Source organism: Neocloeon triangulifer, unplaced genomic scaffold (genome assembly GCF_031216515.1).
Source record: "Neocloeon triangulifer isolate White Clay Creek 2 clone unplaced genomic scaffold, ASM3121651v1 ptg000012l, whole genome shotgun sequence".
Classification (NCBI taxonomy): Eukaryota; Metazoa; Arthropoda; class Insecta; order Ephemeroptera; family Baetidae; genus Neocloeon; species Neocloeon triangulifer.
Genome location: NW_026775554.1, coordinates 1,950,580 through 1,970,946, shown reverse-complemented (window position 1 = coordinate 1,970,946; position 20,367 = coordinate 1,950,580). Strand labels below are relative to the sequence as shown.

At 39.1% G+C, this 20,367-nt stretch overlaps 1 protein-coding gene and 2 long non-coding RNA genes across 4 annotated transcripts in view; 2 read left to right on the top strand and 1 right to left on the bottom strand.

Moving 5' to 3' along the window:
* Positions 1 to 3: 3 nt before the first annotated feature.
* The window catches only part of LOC132197807 (uncharacterized), a 29,153-nt gene continuing 8,789 nt past the window's right edge, over positions 4 to 20,367 (bottom strand). The window contains exon 3 of the long non-coding RNA XR_009441904.1: positions 4 to 130. This is a non-coding gene — a long non-coding RNA (uncharacterized LOC132197807). The remainder of the gene's footprint in view (positions 131 to 20,367) is intronic.
* LOC132196781 (nuclear pore complex protein Nup85) lies at positions 373 to 3,915 on the top strand. 2 transcript variants are annotated; one of them, XM_059619648.1, is made up of 10 exons: positions 373 to 526; positions 610 to 964; positions 1,020 to 1,162; positions 1,222 to 1,481; positions 1,913 to 2,254; positions 2,309 to 2,418; positions 2,829 to 3,046; positions 3,099 to 3,317; positions 3,368 to 3,467; positions 3,521 to 3,915. In XM_059619648.1, the coding sequence occupies exons 2-10, from the start codon at positions 618 to 620 to the stop codon at positions 3,762 to 3,764; spliced, it is 1,983 nt and encodes a 660-aa protein (XP_059475631.1). In that variant the 5' UTR covers positions 373 to 526; positions 610 to 617; the 3' UTR covers positions 3,765 to 3,915. The 2 variants fall into 2 exon arrangements, with proteins under 2 accessions (XP_059475631.1, XP_059475630.1); XM_059619647.1 differs by having other exon boundaries at positions 2,826 to 3,046.
* Positions 6,554 to 7,446, top strand: LOC132197500 (uncharacterized). Its single transcript, XR_009441858.1, has 2 exons — positions 6,554 to 6,807; positions 7,058 to 7,446. It is a non-coding gene; the product is annotated as an uncharacterized LOC132197500 (long non-coding RNA).

Here is a 20,367-nt window from a genome sequence, read left to right as displayed (position 1 = left end):
GTCCACGCAAATCTCCATAAAAGATATATGCATAAAAGGGATTTTACATAATATCTTCGTTCCTTTTTTTCAATTAGAATCTTCGTCCCTTCTTCAGTTCCTTTTTCCTTTTGTTGTTGTTGAGGCGGTTCTTATACATTGAAATTTGGGATTAGATTTGAAATTGATTAAGTTTGGGGACATAGGATTGTCATTTAGTTAATACTGCTATGCAAAGTGATCATGAAGTACATGAATAATTAATTTAATCCCATATCAAGCCCTAATTGGCTTCATTAACATGATTAATAACGTGCTGCGATTGGCAAGAAGGCATGATTTTGGCGCGCCTTTTACGGTCAGGCCATGAAGCTTCAAAACCTGCCCATAGGTGGCACCACCAACAACATAACAAAATTTAGCGGCTCAAAAATTTAGCCCGTCCGTCGAATTGTGGCCGAATTTTTGTAAATTTTGAATAAAACACGAAGATATTGAAGAAACTCCAGACAAAAAGTGCACGTCCTTTGATCATTCTTCCAATTCTGTTAGTAAATTCTCTCGAAATAGCTGATAAACGAAGAAATTACCAACCGGCTAAATTCACCAATTTTCCCTCTAATTTTTCAGGTGTGGAAATGTCGAAGGTGCGGAGTCGCACGGTGGGCAGGTTTGTGGGCCTGGGCCGGCTGTCGTGCCACCGAACGCGGGTGCCGCGACCTGAAGGTGATCTCGACCCTGGTTCGTCGCCGGCACCCTTCAGCGAGGGCGGCGAGAAGGTGACGTTGGTGCGCGAGGACTCGGCCCTTTTCGAACAACCGGCGGTGCGAACTCTGCTGAACAATTCGCACGCCGTCTTTTCCATCCTGCAGAGCTACGACCTGCACGAAAACCACACCGCGGACACCACCTTCGACCATGGCTACCAAATCTTCGACGTCGACCCTTCCGAGCTGTCCCTCGTGCACGCCAGCAGGGCTTACAGGTTAATATTAATTTAAACTATTGAATTTATTTTCATTTCCTTGTCATTCAAACAGGCTCTTCCTGAGAGACTGCACCCTGGAATTGCAGGAGAGTCAGGGTGCTGACAGGGAGCACACGCAAAACCTGAGCGCCCTTTTCTACAGTGTCGAGCTCATTTTCCACCTGGCCGAAATCCTCAACATTGACAAGGGCCAGGGTGAGTTTTAAATTAAAAAGGAAATCACATTTTTTTACAAAGAGTATTTTTTTTTTCAGACTCGAACTTGCTTCCGAAGCTGCAGGAGTGGATGCGCTACCATTTCCCCGAGAGCATCGAGTTGGCGGAGAAGGTGCTCAGGGGCAGGGACGAGAAAACGCCCATCGAGTGCCATCCTGACTTTTGGTCTGCGGTCACCGGTCTTGTGGTGCTCGGCCAGGTCAGGGAGGCGCGCCAATTGCTAGGTCAGCACTCCAAGAAGGAAACCCCGGCTGTCAGGGCGCTCAGGACGCTCCTCCACTCAAAACCTGACCTCAAGGTGACCTTCAAACTTTTAAACTGATTAACAGTGGAGTGGGAAGAATAATATGAGTGTTTCAAATTAATTTTTTATGCTTCAAATTGAATTTCTCTCAAAAAGTTGTTCACCTTTTTTGGTCACAACTCGATGACCTTTCAAAAAATTTTCCACACATAATGTATAGTTCAAATGAAGTGGTGGGGGAAGGTATCAAACCAATTTTAATCCTGAAATGGAATTTTTTTCAACAAATCTTTAGGTGACCTTAACCATTTTGGCTGCTAGTCGATACCTCTTGACCTCATTTTTCCATTAAAACTTGTTGATATTTTTTTAATTTTTCCCTTGTTTCAAGACAAACCGTTGAAAGAGTAAATTTTGAGGTTAATTTTCCCACTATTTAGAAGAAAGAACTTTTGATTATTATTATTAATTTTTGTTAATTTCAGTCGAGTTCGGGCACTTCCGCAGTGATAAACTTCACCGTCCAATGGGAGGCGTGGCGCAAGGAGGTCCTCGAGCAGATCACGAGCGGCGTGTTTGGCAGCAATGTGCAGTGCCTGCAGCTGGCCGAGCTGCTTGCCGGGGACAACAAGGCCTTCAAGCTGGTCTACGAGCAGAGCGAGACGTGGTACAAGTTCCTGGTGTGCTACCTCACCTACTGGCAGCCCAGCGTGCTGCCCTACCAGCTCGGCGACCACGCACGCATGTGCATGAACATGTTCGAGGCCCACGAGAGCCGCGCTCTCGACAAAATCCTCCTCTCCCTCTGCGACTGCGACCTCTACCAGGTTCGGCCTAATTTGCATATGAAAAACTGATTTTAAAATTTCGTTTTGACACAGGTCATCGAGAACCTGCAGGAGTTTGCCGAGTCAGGCTGGGCCGCCTTGCACCTCACAGACCTGCTCTTCCATGCTGGTCGGCTTTCTAATTTGGTCAGCCAGGATTACAAGTCAGTTCTATTTAATTAATTATTAATTAATTATTGGAATTTTTAAAAGATAGAAAGGACAGACAAGTACCTTTAAAAAAAAAAAATTAAATTGAGTTCTGGATAGATTATTTTGATAAAAGTAGAAGAATTTAGGAAGTATGTAATTGTAAATCTAGTTAATGAAAGCAAATTTGTTGAATCAAATTCACAAATTTCGAAATTTATTCCCCCAAAATCAGAATCACGTGCGGGCCAGAAATTTTCATTCCGTAGGCTACAGATTGTCTTAAAATTATTTAAGAAAATACAAAAATCCGAGGTAGAGATCCTGATTTCAACTTAACTGCTCAATCCTAAAGTTTCTGAAAAAGTTAATCTTGTTGGATTAAAAAAAACTTTTAAAATTTTGATGAAATTTTTGCTAGCAGGGTTGCCGAGAATCTGAGACAGGACTTGATCCTGCAGTTCGGGTGTTTATTGGCGTCAAACGATAGCCTTTGGCGGACAGGGCTGTCTTACCTGGACCTGGCAGGCCCTCAGGGTGTGGGCCAGGCTGAATTAATTCTACTCTCGCGCAAACCAGACTCTGAAGCCAACGCCGAAATCCTGCTGCAGGAATCAAGAAAGAGAAATTTTGCCTCGGCAGGTGTGCTTTTTATTCTTTGTTTTCCTTTTTGATCTAAAAAGTTCAAATTCAGAGCAAGTGATCTGCACCGTGGTTAGCAGACAACATGTGGGGCAGCGTCGGCTCGGCAGCGCCCTCATGTGGGCCATCAGGGCCGAGAACCACGGACTGTCCTCAAGCGTGGCTGAATTAATCCTCAGGCAAATGGCCAAGGACGACCAGTTCTCCGTTGCAGACATTCTCACTGACCTCGGCACCAGCATCATTTCCAGCGGATACCTCGTTTTCTTAGGTCTGATTGCAAATAGAGTAAAAAGTAGATTTTCACTTTTTAAATTTCAGTCAAGTACAACGAGTACCTGAGCAAGTACCAGCAGGGCAGCCGCAAGGAGGCCGTAGCCATTTTGATAGACCTACTCACCTCTGGATTCGCCCCTCCATAGTCAGTTGAATCAAATTTTTTGTATTCAAGTTTAAATAATTATTATTTTGCAGTTTTGTGCCTGTTCTTTTGAAGAAGGCTGGTCAGGCGGCCAAAGACTCGGTGAGCGAATTCAGCTCGGCCGACCTTTGCAACATTCTGGGGGTGCTGGAGGAATTCGTGGTCACGGCGCAAATCAACCCCAGCAAAGAGGCCAAAAGTGCCCTCGACAGTTTGGAAAGCTGCGAAAAGGAAATCCGAGAGGTGCTGGCGCAGAGCATTTGTCTCGCCGAAGTGTCCGAACTCTCTTTTGTCTGAAATTTTCAGTGGCTTGCATTAAGAAATCAAAGTTATTTTGTATATTTTTCTGAAGAAAATTCAAAAGTGAATATTGAACATTTTATCACATTGCATAAGTTTCCAAGAAATGGCGTATATAAGTAATAAACTTCACGAAAATCATCTTCAATACCTGTAGATTTTTTTACAATTTATAAATATAGTGATTTAGGTTGCCCTTGTTGGACCTAAAACCCACCAAGACCCACCGCGCACCGAGACCAGTCAAGACCCATAATATATTAAAAGATTATGGTTTTAATTTTGTTCGTAAATTAATGCAAAAGCAGTTGCCGATTATTTTAGGATTCAATTCCAGATTTCTCTATTGATGCGAAGTGGTTTGATTCGTCGCTGCTGAAAAGTGCTGCCGCGCTCCGCGGGTTGCCTACCCATTTGCATCTCCCACAGATTTTGCTGAGCTTCGCCTTACTTATTTGCGATGTGAAACTGGCAAACCAATGATTTTTTTAATGAATAGGCACATCATATTAATATAAAAATTTCAGTTTTAAAATCTGATTTATTTTATGGTTATCATATTTGTGCTGCTCTCAACCTCTGTGAAATCAATGTGCTCAAGGAGATTGGATCTCGGATTAAAAAAGGGTTGTAAGATTTTTTTTATTAAAAGTATCCATAATGTGATTTTTTTTAAATTAAAATAAATAGGTGAAAAATAGTGATTAAAGTTTATTTGCTTGAATTGTTTAACATTTTATCAAGAGAAAGGCTGTGCCAACAAACCTTCCTGGGACTTGATAACTTAAAAACACAGCCAGAAAAAATGGCTATTTCTGGTGTGCCTTTTATTGATAAATAAAATACTTGGAATGAGCTTCAAAAGTATGCAAAAATTATGAGCTTTTGGAAATTCCAGTAAGAAAAAAAAATATTTGATCTAAAATTCTCAAAATTTTGAAGAAAGCTGAATTAGAATTTTCAGTTTCACACATGATAATAATTTTTAATTTTTAGCTTGGCGCTATGAATAATTTAACAACTCTGTTTCCGCAATTTAATTAACAGGGTGGATTATTAAAAGAAAAAATTGTCAAATAGCCTTTTTTCAAAGTTTCCCCTCCAAAGTAAAAAACCAAACCTATAGGGTGGTAAAAATAAATTTAGTTGTTGTGGTTTTATAGAAATATATCCCACCTTTATGTACAAGTGGTGAGAAAATAAACAAACAGCTGAAAGGCGGTCGAGAGGATTTGCGTATTATTTTCGCCGCATGTGAATTTGTAGGCGGCGTGTGTTGTGTTGCCGCGTGTTTTTCATGTCTCTCGTTATCGCCCCATGTTAAACACACGAGACTTCCCTTATTGCAGCCGCGCGTTATCTCGTCTTTGACTTCATTATACCGCCATCAACTGCCATGAATACCAAATAGGTGCCGACCAACCCTTTCCCTCCCCCCACCCAGCTTACACAGATAATGCATTCAACTTGTGGGGTGAAGTCTCTGCTCTTTGTTGTTGTCACTCTGCAATTTACGATTCCAAAACATTCCAATGCGTTTGTTGATCGCACAGAATTGCAATTAATTTTAGTTGGTTTCCAGAAGAAAAGAAGAAGAAATTATTTGCACTTTTTTTATTTTAAATTTAATTTTTATCCATTCAAATCCACTAAAAACGCAGGAAATTTCTAACTGGGATAAATTTTTCCTTAAAAAATTTACAAATTTTGTCAAATTTATACTTGATATATTTTTGTGTGGTTTTCTAAAAAAATAAATATAAATTTTACAATATTTTGTTTTGGCTTATTTAAATAATAATTTTTTCTTCATAAAATTGGGTGGGGTCATTTGATGCTTTGAGAATCAGCGCACAAAGTAGTCGATGGATTAAAATTTTAAATCCTGATTGCTTTCCATTTGCAAATAAAAATATTTATTAATTTTCTCTTTTATCCGGCAGGATATTTCAGTTGAAATTTTAATTCAATTTATATTCCAAAGTTCTATTTTTTTTCACCTCTTCGTAGGAGAAAAAGCTGGTCACTTTTTTGGAATAAGGGATCAAGGCCCGCTTTTGGTTTTCCTAGTTGGGGGTGCGCTGGCTGGTGGGTGGGTTGGTGGGTGGGTGGGTGAGGCCGCGTGTGCGATGCGAGGCGCAGTGCCGGAAGTTGCTTTGTAGCGCGGCCCGGAAACGGCGCCGAGCAAAAGAGAAAGGCAAGAAGAAGCGAGCGAGGGTTGCAAAAGCCCCTGCCCGGCCTGCCTGCGCGCTTCTTTCTTTCTTCCCAGCCGAATTCAAATCTAGCAATAGAACTTCCTCTCTTTATTCTATTACGTTTGCTTGCACCAATTATACTCTCTGTCCTTTCATCTCGAGCGGCAAAACAAATTTCACTCGCATTTATCCACTTTAATTTAGAAAAAGCGTCTTTTTGCTCTGAGTCTGCATAATTTAAAAAATCCATTAAAATAAATATTAAATTATATATCAATGTTGCACCCCCTAATTTATTTAGGATTTGCTAGAAAAAATTGATGATATTTTTATTAAATTTGAATAACAAAAAAAAAATGCCTTCCGCACCACTATTAAAAGGCACAGATACAGGTCTACAAGACATTGTCTTGGCCTGAGCCTGCAAAAAAATATAAAAATAAAATAAAACTTGATTGATTACCAACTTAAATGAGTCGAGGTGATTTCTCAAGGAATGAGGAAGGAGTCAATTTTTCGTTGCGCGCCACTAAATTTGCTATTTTATATCTTCCAACTATAAGTCTATGACTTACTAAAATAGAGAAAGGAGGCAGCGGCAACTTTGACATTGGTCCAAGGTTGACCGATCGACCTGCGGTAGGTTGTAGGAGGAAGATTCGCTGCCGGGTGAGCTGGGAGGGGAGCGCTTAGTGCGTACCTGAAACCACCGGCCCGGACACCCGGTTAGCCTTGCTTTGCGCTTCCAACAGGTATTTTACTATAAAAGGACCCGAGGACTTGGCCAAAGTATCAGTCTTTGCCACAGACAGCTCAACAAACCTCACTCAACCATGTACAAGCTCGTAAGTATAGAATTCGAACAGTCTTGAATTTCAAATTATTCTCTAAAACCGCATCAAATCGATTAAGTGATTAAGTTTCAATCTTATTTTTAAAATCCTTGTTGGATAAAAAATTATTTTCCCAATTATTGTTTAGAATCAATGTTGAATTAATTACACTTTTTTTTCTCATTTTTTCCTGATGCTTTGAAATTTTTTCTCAATATTTTGATACTTTTTGTATTTACAATTGTGCCGATTTATTCCTCAGATGATCCTCGTGCTTGCCCTTGTGGCCGTGGCTGCTGCTTATCCTTATCAGTACATCCGGTACCCCGCCTATGGCTACGGCACTATCCGCTCAGGTCGCACAGGATTGATCGGCGCCAGCCCGTACGTCGCCGCTTCTCCCCTGGCCTACAGCGGTCTGGGCTCCCAACAAGCCTATGGTGCCTACCCGTACCTTGGTTAAGCTGAGATTGTAGAGCTGAAGACAGGGCCCGGAAACCAACCCTGGTGCTGGACCCTGTCTGATCTGATCCAACCTGATGAACGACATTTGCCTAAATCATCGCTGACTCCCGATTTTTTATTCTGATCAAGACGCACGGATACCATTTTGGAAGTTCAAATAAAAATTTAGAGCATATTTTGCTGAAATACACTGAATTTTTATCAAACCTAAAAAACCATTGAATGACTTCCAAAATAGAAATGAGAGAAATCTGAATATAAGGAAGGAATTAATTATTTCATTCAACTTTTTTAGCACAATTCTCAATTCTCTATTTATGCATTGCAAACTATAAAATAGGTTAAATTTGCACCAATTCATTCTCGAAGATAAATTTTAAGTCACAAAAATTTATAAACAAGTAGAAATAAGCAAAGTCACTAAATTCAACTTGCGAACTTTCAATTCATGAATTTTTAAGCATAAATGTACAGATATGTTTTTCCCGTGGTTTTTCTCTTCACATAAATTCAATTAATTAAGAAGCCGTGGAGCTCAGTTGCAAAGAATGTTGTATGAAATGGAGCGTAGAAAATGTTCGGCTTTATACCTGACTTTGCGCCCACTCAGCAGGTGTGAGAACCTGATATTTTGGCAGTTGAAAGGCAAACACTGCGTTAACAAGAGTAGCGCGGCAAAACCGAGGTCATTGTCAATTTCCTTATAAATTGAATTTAGTTTAATATATTCCGATATATTCCACCAAGACAGTGTTAATCATTTTCACCATTTGTCCTCCTTGATTTTCAAGACTAAAAAACATAAAAAAACATATTTTGCAAAAAAAGTTAGTGCTTACACAGAAAATTGCAGCGCAGGACGTAAAAATTCTTCCTGTTTGTTTCCATCAACAATTGAATTTTCCCATTTTTTTACGGCTTAAATTTGCAAATAAGCTAATTTATCTCAATGAATTAGCATTTTTTAATTTTCCAACCAGAAAAGTTCCTAAAAAAGGGGGGGGGGGGAAATTATATAAAATATTTTGGCTACTGTGTGTACCGATTTTCGAATTGTTCTCTTATTTTCATATTAATGTCGTAATTTTTAAATGAAGGACCCTCTGTTAAAATTGAAGCTTAAGTTTTGACGGAAATTAGACCGTTCCAACGTCAAAATTCAGCTAACTCTTGAAATTAATACCTTTAATATCAAGGTGCCTCACCTGAATAAAAAACTTATTTGAAAGAAAATTTAATCAATTTTATCTAAAAAAAAAATTTGGCATTGGATGTGAATTGTGTTTGGGCGCACAAATTTCCTGCGAAGCGTCGCGCATAAATCGCCTACCTGTTCGCACCCCCTTTCTCTTTATATTTTCGTCGCGCAGCAGTAAATAACGGCGGCCTTATTATATATTTTGCGAGTGGCAGAACGAAATTGATTCGTTCGCTGGTCCCATAAAGCTCTTTTCAAAACTCGAGTCGGGCCACGTGGCCGCGCGCGCTGAATTAAAATTAATGCGGAATTGTGTCGAGCCATTAATTTCTCGTATTTTGTTTGGCGGCGGCGGCGGCGGCACGCGCTCCCTATTAATTCGGCTGCTCTTTTTCGTCTCTCTCTCTCTCTGCCAATAAATAATTCGCTCTCTATTGTGGCGCTGCAGTGCAGTCATGACGAGCGTGAACCCCGCCCTGCCTGCACCCTTTGTACGTGCACTTGGAGGGGTGCGCGGCACCGACAAAAATCATTATTTATCTGCGCTCGCCGATGCTGATGGCGTGAGAGAATAACCAAAATAAACATCATCATCCCTGCAATTATGCTTTTCACTTCACTTTTCTGCGTCCCCCGATAAGTCTCAGCTATTTTTACATTTTTATTTGTTTATTTAAATGAAAATAAATCAATCAATTAAAATATAACAATCTTAAATAAGAATTTCTCGATTTTAAATCATTAATCACTTTAATTTGGATAATTGTAGCTTAAAAACGAAAACGACTTAATAATTTTACATTCTAAACTTGCAGGGAATTTAATTTTGCACACTTAAATTTTCTCCAAAATCCACAACGAAAAAAGTTATAAAAGCAAAAATGCTGCAAAAATGAGGTTTTCTGTACAATATTATCATGATTTAATCAGAGCGAAGTAATTTTAAATAAACAATAACTAAAAATATTTGTTAAGTCAGTAATTGAATAAAAAGCAATGATCAATATGAGCATTTATGAGAGAGGAGAATCGCTGAGAGATGGGACGACCGCAGGGCGCAGTGCTGGCAAGGCCGTATACCTGAGGCAGCAGCAGGTACCTGAGAGGAGACGCTGGACAATAGAGCACGGCCAACGCTCTCGCGCTCCCTCTCATAATCCGCTGTGTACACAGGCAGAGAAAATAGATAGAAAAGAGTGCATATTTGTGCACATGTTCGCGGACTGGCCTTCGCCAGATTTCTCTTTTACGACCGCCTTGTAAATAATATCAAAAGAATGGATTTTTGCTCGGCGGGAGATGTTTTTCATGTACCTGCATTTTACTCAGGAAAGGAAATGCATGTAGCCCAAAGACAGTAAAACCCACCCTTCTGAGGACTGCGGCCAATCAAATGAAATAGAAACTAGCCTCGCTTGCAGACCGTTTCTGTGCAGAGATTTTAGTACTGAAAATAAGGAAGTTTCACTTTGCTCCAAGCAGCCCCGGAGTTCACTTCGATCGGGAAAATTGTTATTTGATTTGTGCGCGCATTTCTCGAGTAAGTCAGGCTCAATCTCTGGACACTTTCGTTCCAGCCTGACTTGTGAATTTTGACTCGGCTTCGGCTCTCGTGTCGCAGGTTTTGACTGCGAGATTTGCTAAGTTTGCCCACTTCATCTACGCGCGCCAAATACACGCATCAACGTCCCACCGGCCATCCTGAGCCCTTCCGAGGCGCCCCTGAGCAGCTGCGACGTCAGCGCGCGGCCCGCCGGCCGCCCCGAAACATGCCAACTCCAGCAGCCCCTGCTCAGCAATGTGTAAGAAAAGTTTGTCAACACTTCTTATTTTCTCATTTGGCCTATTTTGCTCTATTTTATTTTATTTTATGTAATGATAAATGACGTGAATTTAACTTCATTTCTCGAAAGAAAACAATAATATGTAAGCAACAGCATTAATTTAAATTTTTTCCAAAGCTCCAATTCTGTGAGAGGAATTTATCACTATATTTCAACCTTACAGAACTAATTAAATTATAGTTTCTACCAGAGAAATAATTAATCAATAATATTTGAACCAGAATAATAAGATTTTTTACAAACATTATGATTATTTATTCTATACTCAAGTAGAAAAAAAATGAAATGAAATGGGAAAAATGAAAAAAAGTTAACGTTATTTGTCGGAAAACAGCAATTTGCATTAATCATATAGTTAAAAGTCATAAAAAAAAATTGATCAGAAAACCTGTATTACAAATTTCCGATGCGCCAAACAATGTTTAATTTAAATATTAAATGCTAAATGTGGATTTTAAATCTAATATATTCAATTTCCTATTGAATCGTTTCAATATCATATTTGTGCAAGGAATAGAACAATTTCTATAAAAATAAAACAATTCCTTTCTCCCGGGAAATAGTTTGCAGGTGATCTTTTTCTAATTAGAAAAAGCATTGCAAGCAGAGCCGCGTGGTTGGCCCAAAACTTGCCCTCCGTCCCCATCCTCAACCCTTTGTATCCACCCGAGTGCCTCCAGGTAGACAACTGGCGATTTGTTGTGAAAGTTGATTGCTGGATTTGCGCCGTTCACAACTTTTGCAATTTTTATTTAGTGTAATTATTATTATTTTGAAACGTTTGCGACCCGTGAGGCACAGTATAAGTAAGCGCGCTTTATCTCAAAATTGACATACGCACGCGAGGAGCTTTATACCAGAATGACTGATTATAATTTTTTTTTTATTTACACTATCAGCACCATTACTTGTGCTTAAACTTTATAGGCCGGAATTTCTATACGTCTGTAATAATTTGGCTTGCAAATCATTGAATGGTCACAATTTGATTTCTCCATATTAAAAAAAATTATTGTTTAAATATTCAAATATGATTCTGCCATCAGGTGGGGATAATATGTCAATAAAATTAAATCTGAAAACTTTTCCTCTTTAACCAGCTCAACATTAAATTATTCTAATTATTCATTATTTAATGGTATTGGTATTATGCTTAAATTTTATTGATGAAAATAATTTATTATGCTTATTTATATATTTATAAAATAGCCGCGGCTGTCTGTGGTCGTCTTTCAAACGATATTAGAGAATAATTTTCAATTAATAGTGTTGCTCTGACTGATAGCGACTTCTGCAGGTTGTCCAAGAGAAAGAAGTACCTCCGTAACCCTAGTCCTGCAAGTTTAATTTGAGTGAATGCGCAGTAAACAATTTTTCTCTTCTCAGCCTCATCTCTAGTCAGCTGCGATGCAAGTCTCTATTTTTAATTAACACATCACTCATTGTCAGCTATGTATGCACTTCCATTTTCGCGCTGAGCAGAATCAATTTTAAACTTTTCCATATTAATAATCAGATACATTGAGTGGTATTTAATTCATCATTTATGGACAGTTCATTTCTTAATTTAATTAATTTTGTTTGTTCTAAAGGTTTAATTTTGAACAACTCGTTTGACAATAATTATTTCAAAATATATACATTTTCACAACAATATAAAACTCTTAAATATTCATGAGATATAAATATAATTTACTGGATTTGCAGATTTTATTATTGCATTTTTATGAAATAAAGAAATTTGTAAAATAAAATTATAAACAATTTAAAATTTGAACCCCAATAAAATATGCAATTTTTAAGAATTTCCAAAATTTTATTATCTCAAACTAATAATTAGAACAACCTGGAACAACCAAATGTGTCAAATTTATTCAAATCGGTTGACTCCACGCCAAAAGTGTGTCTGTTTTAAATATAAGCGCCGAATCTTTTTTCAGGAAAAATTTATTCTTTAGAAAAATATTTGCAAGCATATCGATGATGAACAGGCAAAGGGTGCTTTATTAAAAATTAAAAATTTCGTGGCTCGGTTAAAAGCACTAAAAATTTGTATAACGATATTTTCTAAAAAGCAACCACTTGTTTAGAATAATAAAACTTATTTTTTTGTTAATCTCATAACATCGCAAAAATTCAATTCAACTTTCCTTTTATTTATCTTTGAAGTCTTTGACCAAATCAGAAAATTAAATCTAATTTAAAAATTTCAATTGGAAGAAAATTAGGCCCTCTTGTCAGTGCAAGTGAACAACTCTCTGAATCTGTGAGAGTATTTATCAAGGAGCAATAAATACGAAACTACTTTCCGCACTGCAGCCTGATCCGGGGGAAACTCATATTTGGGAAAAGGGAGGAGGCCGAGGTTCGTGCGCACTAAAAGGGAGGAATGACCCAATGATCGCCAGGTTCCTTCACTGTTTTTCATCATTCAGCCGGTCGTGATTCGCTCCAACCAGAATCTTTCGAAAGAGGGTCAGGTCGTATTAATTCGGCTAATGTTGCGGACGGTGAGCAGCTCAGTCTTGGCTGTTTCAGAAATGTGCACAAAACGAAGGGCTTTTTTACTCTTATCAAATTTGGAAATGTTGGGTGAAAGGGTGCCAAGTGAGGGCTAGGGTGGATTAGAATATGAGTAGCATAACCATCGTTTGCTCAACTCGTCTTGGGGCCGCAAAAGGAGAGAATTAGATTTTTTACGATATTTACTAACAAAAATGCACAGCTGATCTTTAAATTTACAATGCGAAAAACATTATAATTAAAATATTGCATTCCGTTTCCTAACGTGGCGCGCGCTATAGTTGTATTTTCATACAAAATTACCTTTTGCTACCAACTCGCCCCTCCGTTCACAGGAGGAGTAAAACCACCTAAATTTTATTTAAAAATTTAATTTAATTAATATTAAATATAAATAAATTAACAAAGTTATTCCTATGGGGCAATTAACTTTTTCTTTAAAAAAAATGTTCAATTCACAGATGCTGTTTCTGAGATTGTGCGTTTGCGTCATCATTTTTACAAGCTTCACCACCAGCGCGACCTATGCCAAACACAAGCCCAATATTGAGGAACATCTGCGGGTAAGAAAAAAATAAATTAGAATTTATTTCCACCACACGATTCAAATAAAAAATCGGCTGATTTTTATTTAAATTGACGAGTGAGATACATTCTTCTTTATTCGGAGCCCTACAATTGTTTTGTTTTAATGTTTCAGAAGGGTGACCAGACTTTGAACATCGTGGATGAAGAGGAAATCGTGATTATCATCGGCAACACTGGCACCGGCAAGAGCACCCTCTCAAAATTTATTCGTAAGGATCAGTCGTTAAAAATCATAATGAACGAGCAGTTAGATAACATTTTCGTTGACAACGACGATAAAATTGGCAGTGACGATAGTTACACCTCAAAAACATTTTACCCAAACGTAGACAGGGACCCTGAGACAGGCATTTATCTAATTGATTGCGCTGGTTTTAGCGACACTAGAAGTCCTGAATATGATTTAGTGGCGTCGTATTTAAATAAGAAAATTTTGGAATCGGCGTTTAGATTGAAAATTGTTTTGGTTGAAAATTATTCCAACTTGCGATTGAATAACGAACGGGCAGGTTTCACAAACGTCCTGAAAAATTTGGCCAGGTTGTTAGGAAGGAACATAGATTCATTCAGTGGAGCGATTGGACTCATTGTTTGCAAAATTGAATCGCAGAAGACTGATCAACAATTAGTTCTTTCCACTGAAACGTTTTTAAATAAAACAAAGCAGCATTTGTTGGAAAAACAAAAAGTGGCGGAATCAGACGATTTAGAAGACCTGGAGGGTCAAATTAAACTTGCAAGTTTTATGATTGAGTCGCAGAATATTGGACTTTTTCGGCGCCCGGCAGAACAAGGCCAGCCGTGGGAATTACGTCCCTTGATGCAAAATTTTAAAAGTTTACGGCAGCTCATTTTCAGCAAGCTTAATTATTCAAAAAGAACTTTCCAGGAATTCGGCGTGGCAATAGCGCCAACAACTGTCCACTACATAAACGAAAACCTTATTTCCAACGCCACTGTTGGCTTGTCGGCGCTTTTCGGTGATTGGCAAAAGCGAGAAATCAGTGCGATCACCAAAAAGGCTGATTTTCAGTCAAACGAATGCGAATTCGACTTTAATATTGATTATTTGAAAAATTACGCCTTCCGACTAAACAGCATCCAGTCCATGCATCATTTACTTCAGTTTACAAAGTCTATTGATTTGGACAAGAACGAAGAAGAAGAAATCAAATTCCAAGCCTCAAAGATTATGTTTCTTTTCAAAGCCATAGAAAAAAATAGCGACATAATTGACGAAATGGCAAGTGACGTGTTTGGATCCAAGAAGCCTCTCCTAAGTAGCATTGACGCGACTCAGACGTTTGTTGAATTTCTAAAGAAGTTGGTACAAGATTTTCAGCTACATAGCATTACCCTAATGGCGGAAAAAAGTAAAAAAACACTGTTGAACGTAACTTTGGAAAATTTTGACTCGTGGCGGGCATTTCTGCCGGTAGCTGGATTCACAAAAAGCACCACTGCTTCAGCGTACAAAGTCGTTCCTACCAGAAAAATGGTCATCGTAATCAAAGAAGTGATTGAACCCCATTTAAGGCAACTGCCCAAATACAGCGTGAACAACAACGTCATCACCTTCATAGGAGCAAATGTTGCGACCAGCCAAGTTGCAGCAGCCGTTGGGAAAATTGGTCAGATCCACGAAATAGCAATTATCGCATCAAAAAGGGTTTTTATTGATCAAGATTTGCACTTCACAGACGTGCACTTAACTATTGTGGCTCCTGTCATCGAAGCTATTGGGAATAAGTTAATAGATTTAAAAGGAGGGAAACCGCTTCAGCATCAAATCAAAAAAGCCACCGGACATTCACAAAACGGCGAGAAAGGAATCGATGGTTTTAGCTCAGGTTCATTGAAAATTCTGTGCATGGATGTAAAAAACTCACATTTACTGACGTTACGGTCGATTGGCGGGGATGGCGGTGACGGTCAACACGGAGGAGATGGCTCGGCTCCCGAGTCCTTAATAAATCCTGACCCAATCCCCGATTTTGGAGGATATTACAGAAATTTGGGGTATCAAATGAGAATTCATGGATTTCCGGATTATCGAATCACTTATGCTTATAGCGATCAAATTATTAACTGGAACGTAATATTTTTTGCGAGGAATCACGAATGGATTACTTATAACATTGACTTTGAAGTCAAATCGAAGAAACACCCTTCAAACGGCGGTAACGGAGGGGATGGTGGACGGCCCGCAGATTTTGGAAAGCAGCTGACCTTTATATTTGATAACAATTCTTCTGTGGCCTTAAAGAATTTTTCAAAAGTAGGATCTTATGGGAAAAAAGGAAACGGGGGCGTCGGAGGCAAAGCCAGCGTCGTTTGCATTGCATCGCGATACCGGTGCCGTGGAAAAGAAAAAGTATTTCGTTTTTTATTTTTCACATTTACAGATGAGGCATATTTCAATTGCTACCCGATATCTAACGCACCGTGTCAAAACGGGACAATCAGTGGTAAAAGTGGAAAAAATGGTGGATTGCCAGCTTTGGTAGAGAGCAATGTAAGATACAGGTACCCGGAGACTTTTGACATTTTCCAAGCAATCAAGGCAACACTCGTCAATTTTGCAAAGTCTGCAAACGCATATGCCTGCGACACAAAAGTGTCAGCTTTCCTCGATTATGTTCTAAGCGAAAATGTGGCGGCAACAATGCTGAAGACTGAGCACTACAAAGAGTTGTTAAAAGTTGTCAGCGGTTTGTTCCTGGAAAAGAGTATCAAAGCAAAAGATTTGAAAATTCTTATTGAAAAACTTCACAAATCCTTTGAGAATTTTCAAATGAACTGCAAAAATTGTGACAAAATGGAACTTGTAGCGTTGAATTTCAGATACGCCAGCATGGTAGAAAATTTGGTGGCCCTTTCAAGTGGAAAACAAATTGTGCAATTGCAGTCAGCAACAAGGAGAATGATTGGGAAACTGGCTGAAAACAAAGTTTCGTTAAAAGATCTCTCAGTGGACAGCTTTGTTCAACAAAAAGTGAACGAAGTGCTCGTAGAAATTAACGCTGCTGGAAATCAAATTAAGCAGCTTTCTGAAAAGCTACAGAGTGACGCAAAAAACGAAGCAGATACAAAATTCCAAGAACTTTTGAACAGAGTTGAAAGATTAAGAGTCAAGCAAGCCACTGAAGAATTGAAGGCAAACGAGCGCAAGCAAGAGATTGAGAATGGATTGAGGGCTAATGGCTTTGGAAAAGTTTTTAAGGTCATGTCTTCTTTAGCAACCGCTTTTTATACTCCATTTGGTGCGGTTGCTACTTTTTTAACAAGTGCTCTTGGAAGTTTTTCAAACGCAGTAATGTCACAAATGCAAAAACTTCCAGTTTTTAATGAGATATTAAATTGGAAAAGAGGGCCTGCTGATTTTTTTAATGTTGAAGAGCAGGATGGAATGGGCCGACTTTTAGAAAAAGCGAAATCATTAGCGCGCGTCTTCGATGCAGAGAACGCGATTGGTGATTTCATTGAAAAGGCAGAAGACACAAGGAAGGCAGTTAAAATTATTAAAGGTCAAATAAGATTAGCTCAAGAAAACTCGGGCCTTTCAAATTTAAATTCTGGTTTGAAATCAGCGCTTGCAAATGTATCAGATATTTTTGATTCGGTTCGAACGTCTTTGGGCGATAAAATTTCAAAATTAGGGAATGATACAAACCTAATACCGCTGAAAAGAGATATGGACGACACCTTAAAATACTCAAGTTCTGCTGGTGCTCTTGTAGAAATTTTTGCAAAGAATAATGGCGATAAACGAAAAATGATGGAAATTGAGGCAGCGGTGGAGACAAACAGAATGACGCTAGATGGAATATCTAGATTCGAACTCGCACTATACAAACAATTCAAGCCCATGATCAACGAAATGCTCTCCATGATGCAAAGGCTCAACAATGAACTCGCTGACCAAAGTTCTGTGTTGCTGCAGTTTCGCAAAATCGAGGTCAAAAAATACGCGCGCCGTTTCGTCGCCATGATGGAGAAATTCAATCGCGAATTTGTTGACAAGGACGATGATGTGGGCAGCTTTTTAGTCGGCTTGCAAGAGTCCATGACGATTTTGATCGACGCTTGTGAAAAACTGAACGAACTCGAGGCGCAGCTGCAACTGAAGAAGTTCATAGGCAGCGTTCAGGGCAGCGAGTGTTCGCGAACTGACAAGGCTGAGCACTGCAGGCGTCTCCTCACTTTGGAGACTGAAATCCAGATCAACGAGATGACCAGAGACTTCCTCAAGATTTTCACCGCCTACCAGCAAAGCCTGTTTCCCTACGGAGGCTCTGAAATCGGCGTCCTCTACTCCACCCTGGCTCTGCTGCACCAAAGCGAACCTGCCCTGAATGTTGAGGGCAAGTCAAAGGTTCTTCAGGCCTCGCTCGAAACTATCCACAACACCCTGGCCACCTTTGAAGACACGGTGGTCAACGACAAGGACAAGCATTTGGTCAGGGCCGAATTCAGCTCGAGGTACATTTCAAGCCGCCCCTTCTTCAAATGGCCCAGGGCCAAGTTCGCCACAGAAATCCGGAAACTCCTCAACGGAGAGCAGGTGACCCTGGTGGCTTCAGTTCTGGCCCCAGGGGTCAAGAACGCAGTCAAGTTCACGTCGGTGGTGCTCAACCTGACGTCAACCGACCTTCAGGTGGAGCACGAGCTGCACCGGGAGTTGCTGCCGCACCTGCACCTGGAGATGAAGCACGCTGGCGAGAGCCACTTCCGGTGCGGCGCCCGGCACTACGTCGTCGGCGGCGACTCCCTCGACTTCAAGGTCAGCTTCGAACGCACCGAGCAGGGCGCCCTGGTATCGCAGAACAACGTGTACGACAAGGTGGTCAAGGGCAACGTGCCCCTCAGTCCGTACACGGTGTGGAAGTTCAGACTCGCGCCCCACTCAAACGAGAGCAAACGGGTCGTGCTGGACAGACTGGCAAAGTTCGCCGACGCCGTTGACCTCGAGCTCGTCGGTGCCGGTTTTTATCTTGAGGAGGAGGCGCCGATTTGCGACACTGATTTGGGAAAGTACTATAGCCACTTCGAGAGTGGGATGTAGAAATTTAAGGGCAAATTCTCAAGTTCATATGAGTTAATTAGATAAGTAAAACCACCGGTTCAATAATTATCATTTATTTAGGTATCTAATTTTATTTGGTTTCAAAGAAATATAAAATACGAAATTCTTATTCTGTGTGTTTTGCTTCAAGGAACAACTATAAAAACAATGAGATGATAAAATTCAAATTATGAAATTTACACAAGGATTGATCAAGAGTTTTTACACACACATATTTGAACAAAATTTATTTGTATTTGCAGTGAGTTGTGCTATTAAAATTCAAAACTATTTAGCTGAAGTAAAAATTGCTTTTTTAACTTTAAATATAGGATATTTTTCCAATTGTTTTAAAAAACTGAATGTCAAAATACTCAAAAGAGGTTGAAGGTTAAAATAATCATCACTTATTTAGGGCATCTAATTTGTATTAATTTTAAGGAAATAAACATTATAATACCTATATTGTGTGGTTTTTTTGAAGGAAAAATTTTAAAAAGGAGAAGATAATGAAATTTAACTATAAAATTTACACTAGGATTGATGTCTAGAGCTTCTAAATACATAAATAAATAACGTCTTTTTGTAAACTTAAAAAGCAGTGATTTTTGTTATACCTGAAATTGAAACCTTTTCAGCTCTCATTTTAAGTTTCTTGGTAATAAGAGTTATATTTTCTTTGCAATTCATTTAAAAACAGCTTAAATTTACCTTCAGTTTACAACATATTTGTGTTTTGCCAATTATTTATTTTAATTAAAGTAAATTTTTGTATTGAAAATTCAAACGGAAAGAAATGCGGTAATAAACTTAATTTAATTGCCTATATCTAATATTTTAATATCAAAATATCCGTTCGAATGTTTGAGGAAAATAGAGTTATTTGAGAGAGTGTGTTTAAGGCGGACACATTGGCGGGGTCACGGCTGCAATATTGACTCTGGCTCGCAACAAGGAGCGGAACTTTGCTCGGAAGCGTTGGGTTTCCTGCGGCGAGAGCGGCCGCACGTCATCCCAATTGATTTCCAGCTCTTCTCCGCGCATTCGCCTCAAAATTTCATACCAAATTAATCAAACAGATTCGGACACTCGTCAATTTCGGCGCGTCTCATTTGAGTCAAATCAAAAGTAAAGTGATGAGTCAAGGTTTGCAGGAGCAGTTGGCACCTCCAGTTGAGCTCATTAGCGCTGATCATGAATCTCGGCAGCTGCATCGAAAAAGCTGGTATGAGCAGGTGAAGTTGCGATCGACGGGCGCGGAGAGTAAAATATAGAATTCGTCTGATCGAGAGGGTTATTAAAAAAGAGAAAAGCAGAGAGAGAGAGTTATTATGAATCAAAGTAGAAGTGCAACGGGAAGCAAGTATTTTCCTGCACAACACAAAGAAAGAAAGGAAGGATAAGCTCGACTGCAAACGTCAAGTGGCCAATTATTGTAAACACGCGCGGTCGGAAAAGCCGAGCCGCTCTTGAACTGTTTACAGCGGCGACATGTGGCGAGAAGAGGCGCTTAATCTCCAGACCGCGATCAACACACACAACAGAGAGGGCAGGTGATCAACACAACAACAATCGCACAATCCAAAGTGATTTCATATTAATATTTCTAAATTAATCAGACGTGGGGAGGCTGATAAATATCTAAAAGAGAATAACGCACAGAATATTAAAGCTACAATAGAGAGATTTTTATTCGAGTTTCTAATCAAAATTGGATTGTGCTGTTTTTTCACATCCAAATAATTTCAATTGAAATAATAATTTCAGCTAAAACAATAAAAGATTCTGGTTATTAATATTTTATAATTATAAGATTGATTATAAAAGTACTAAAGAGGTTATTCATATTTATTTAAAAATTACTGCATTAATTTATAAATTATAGTATT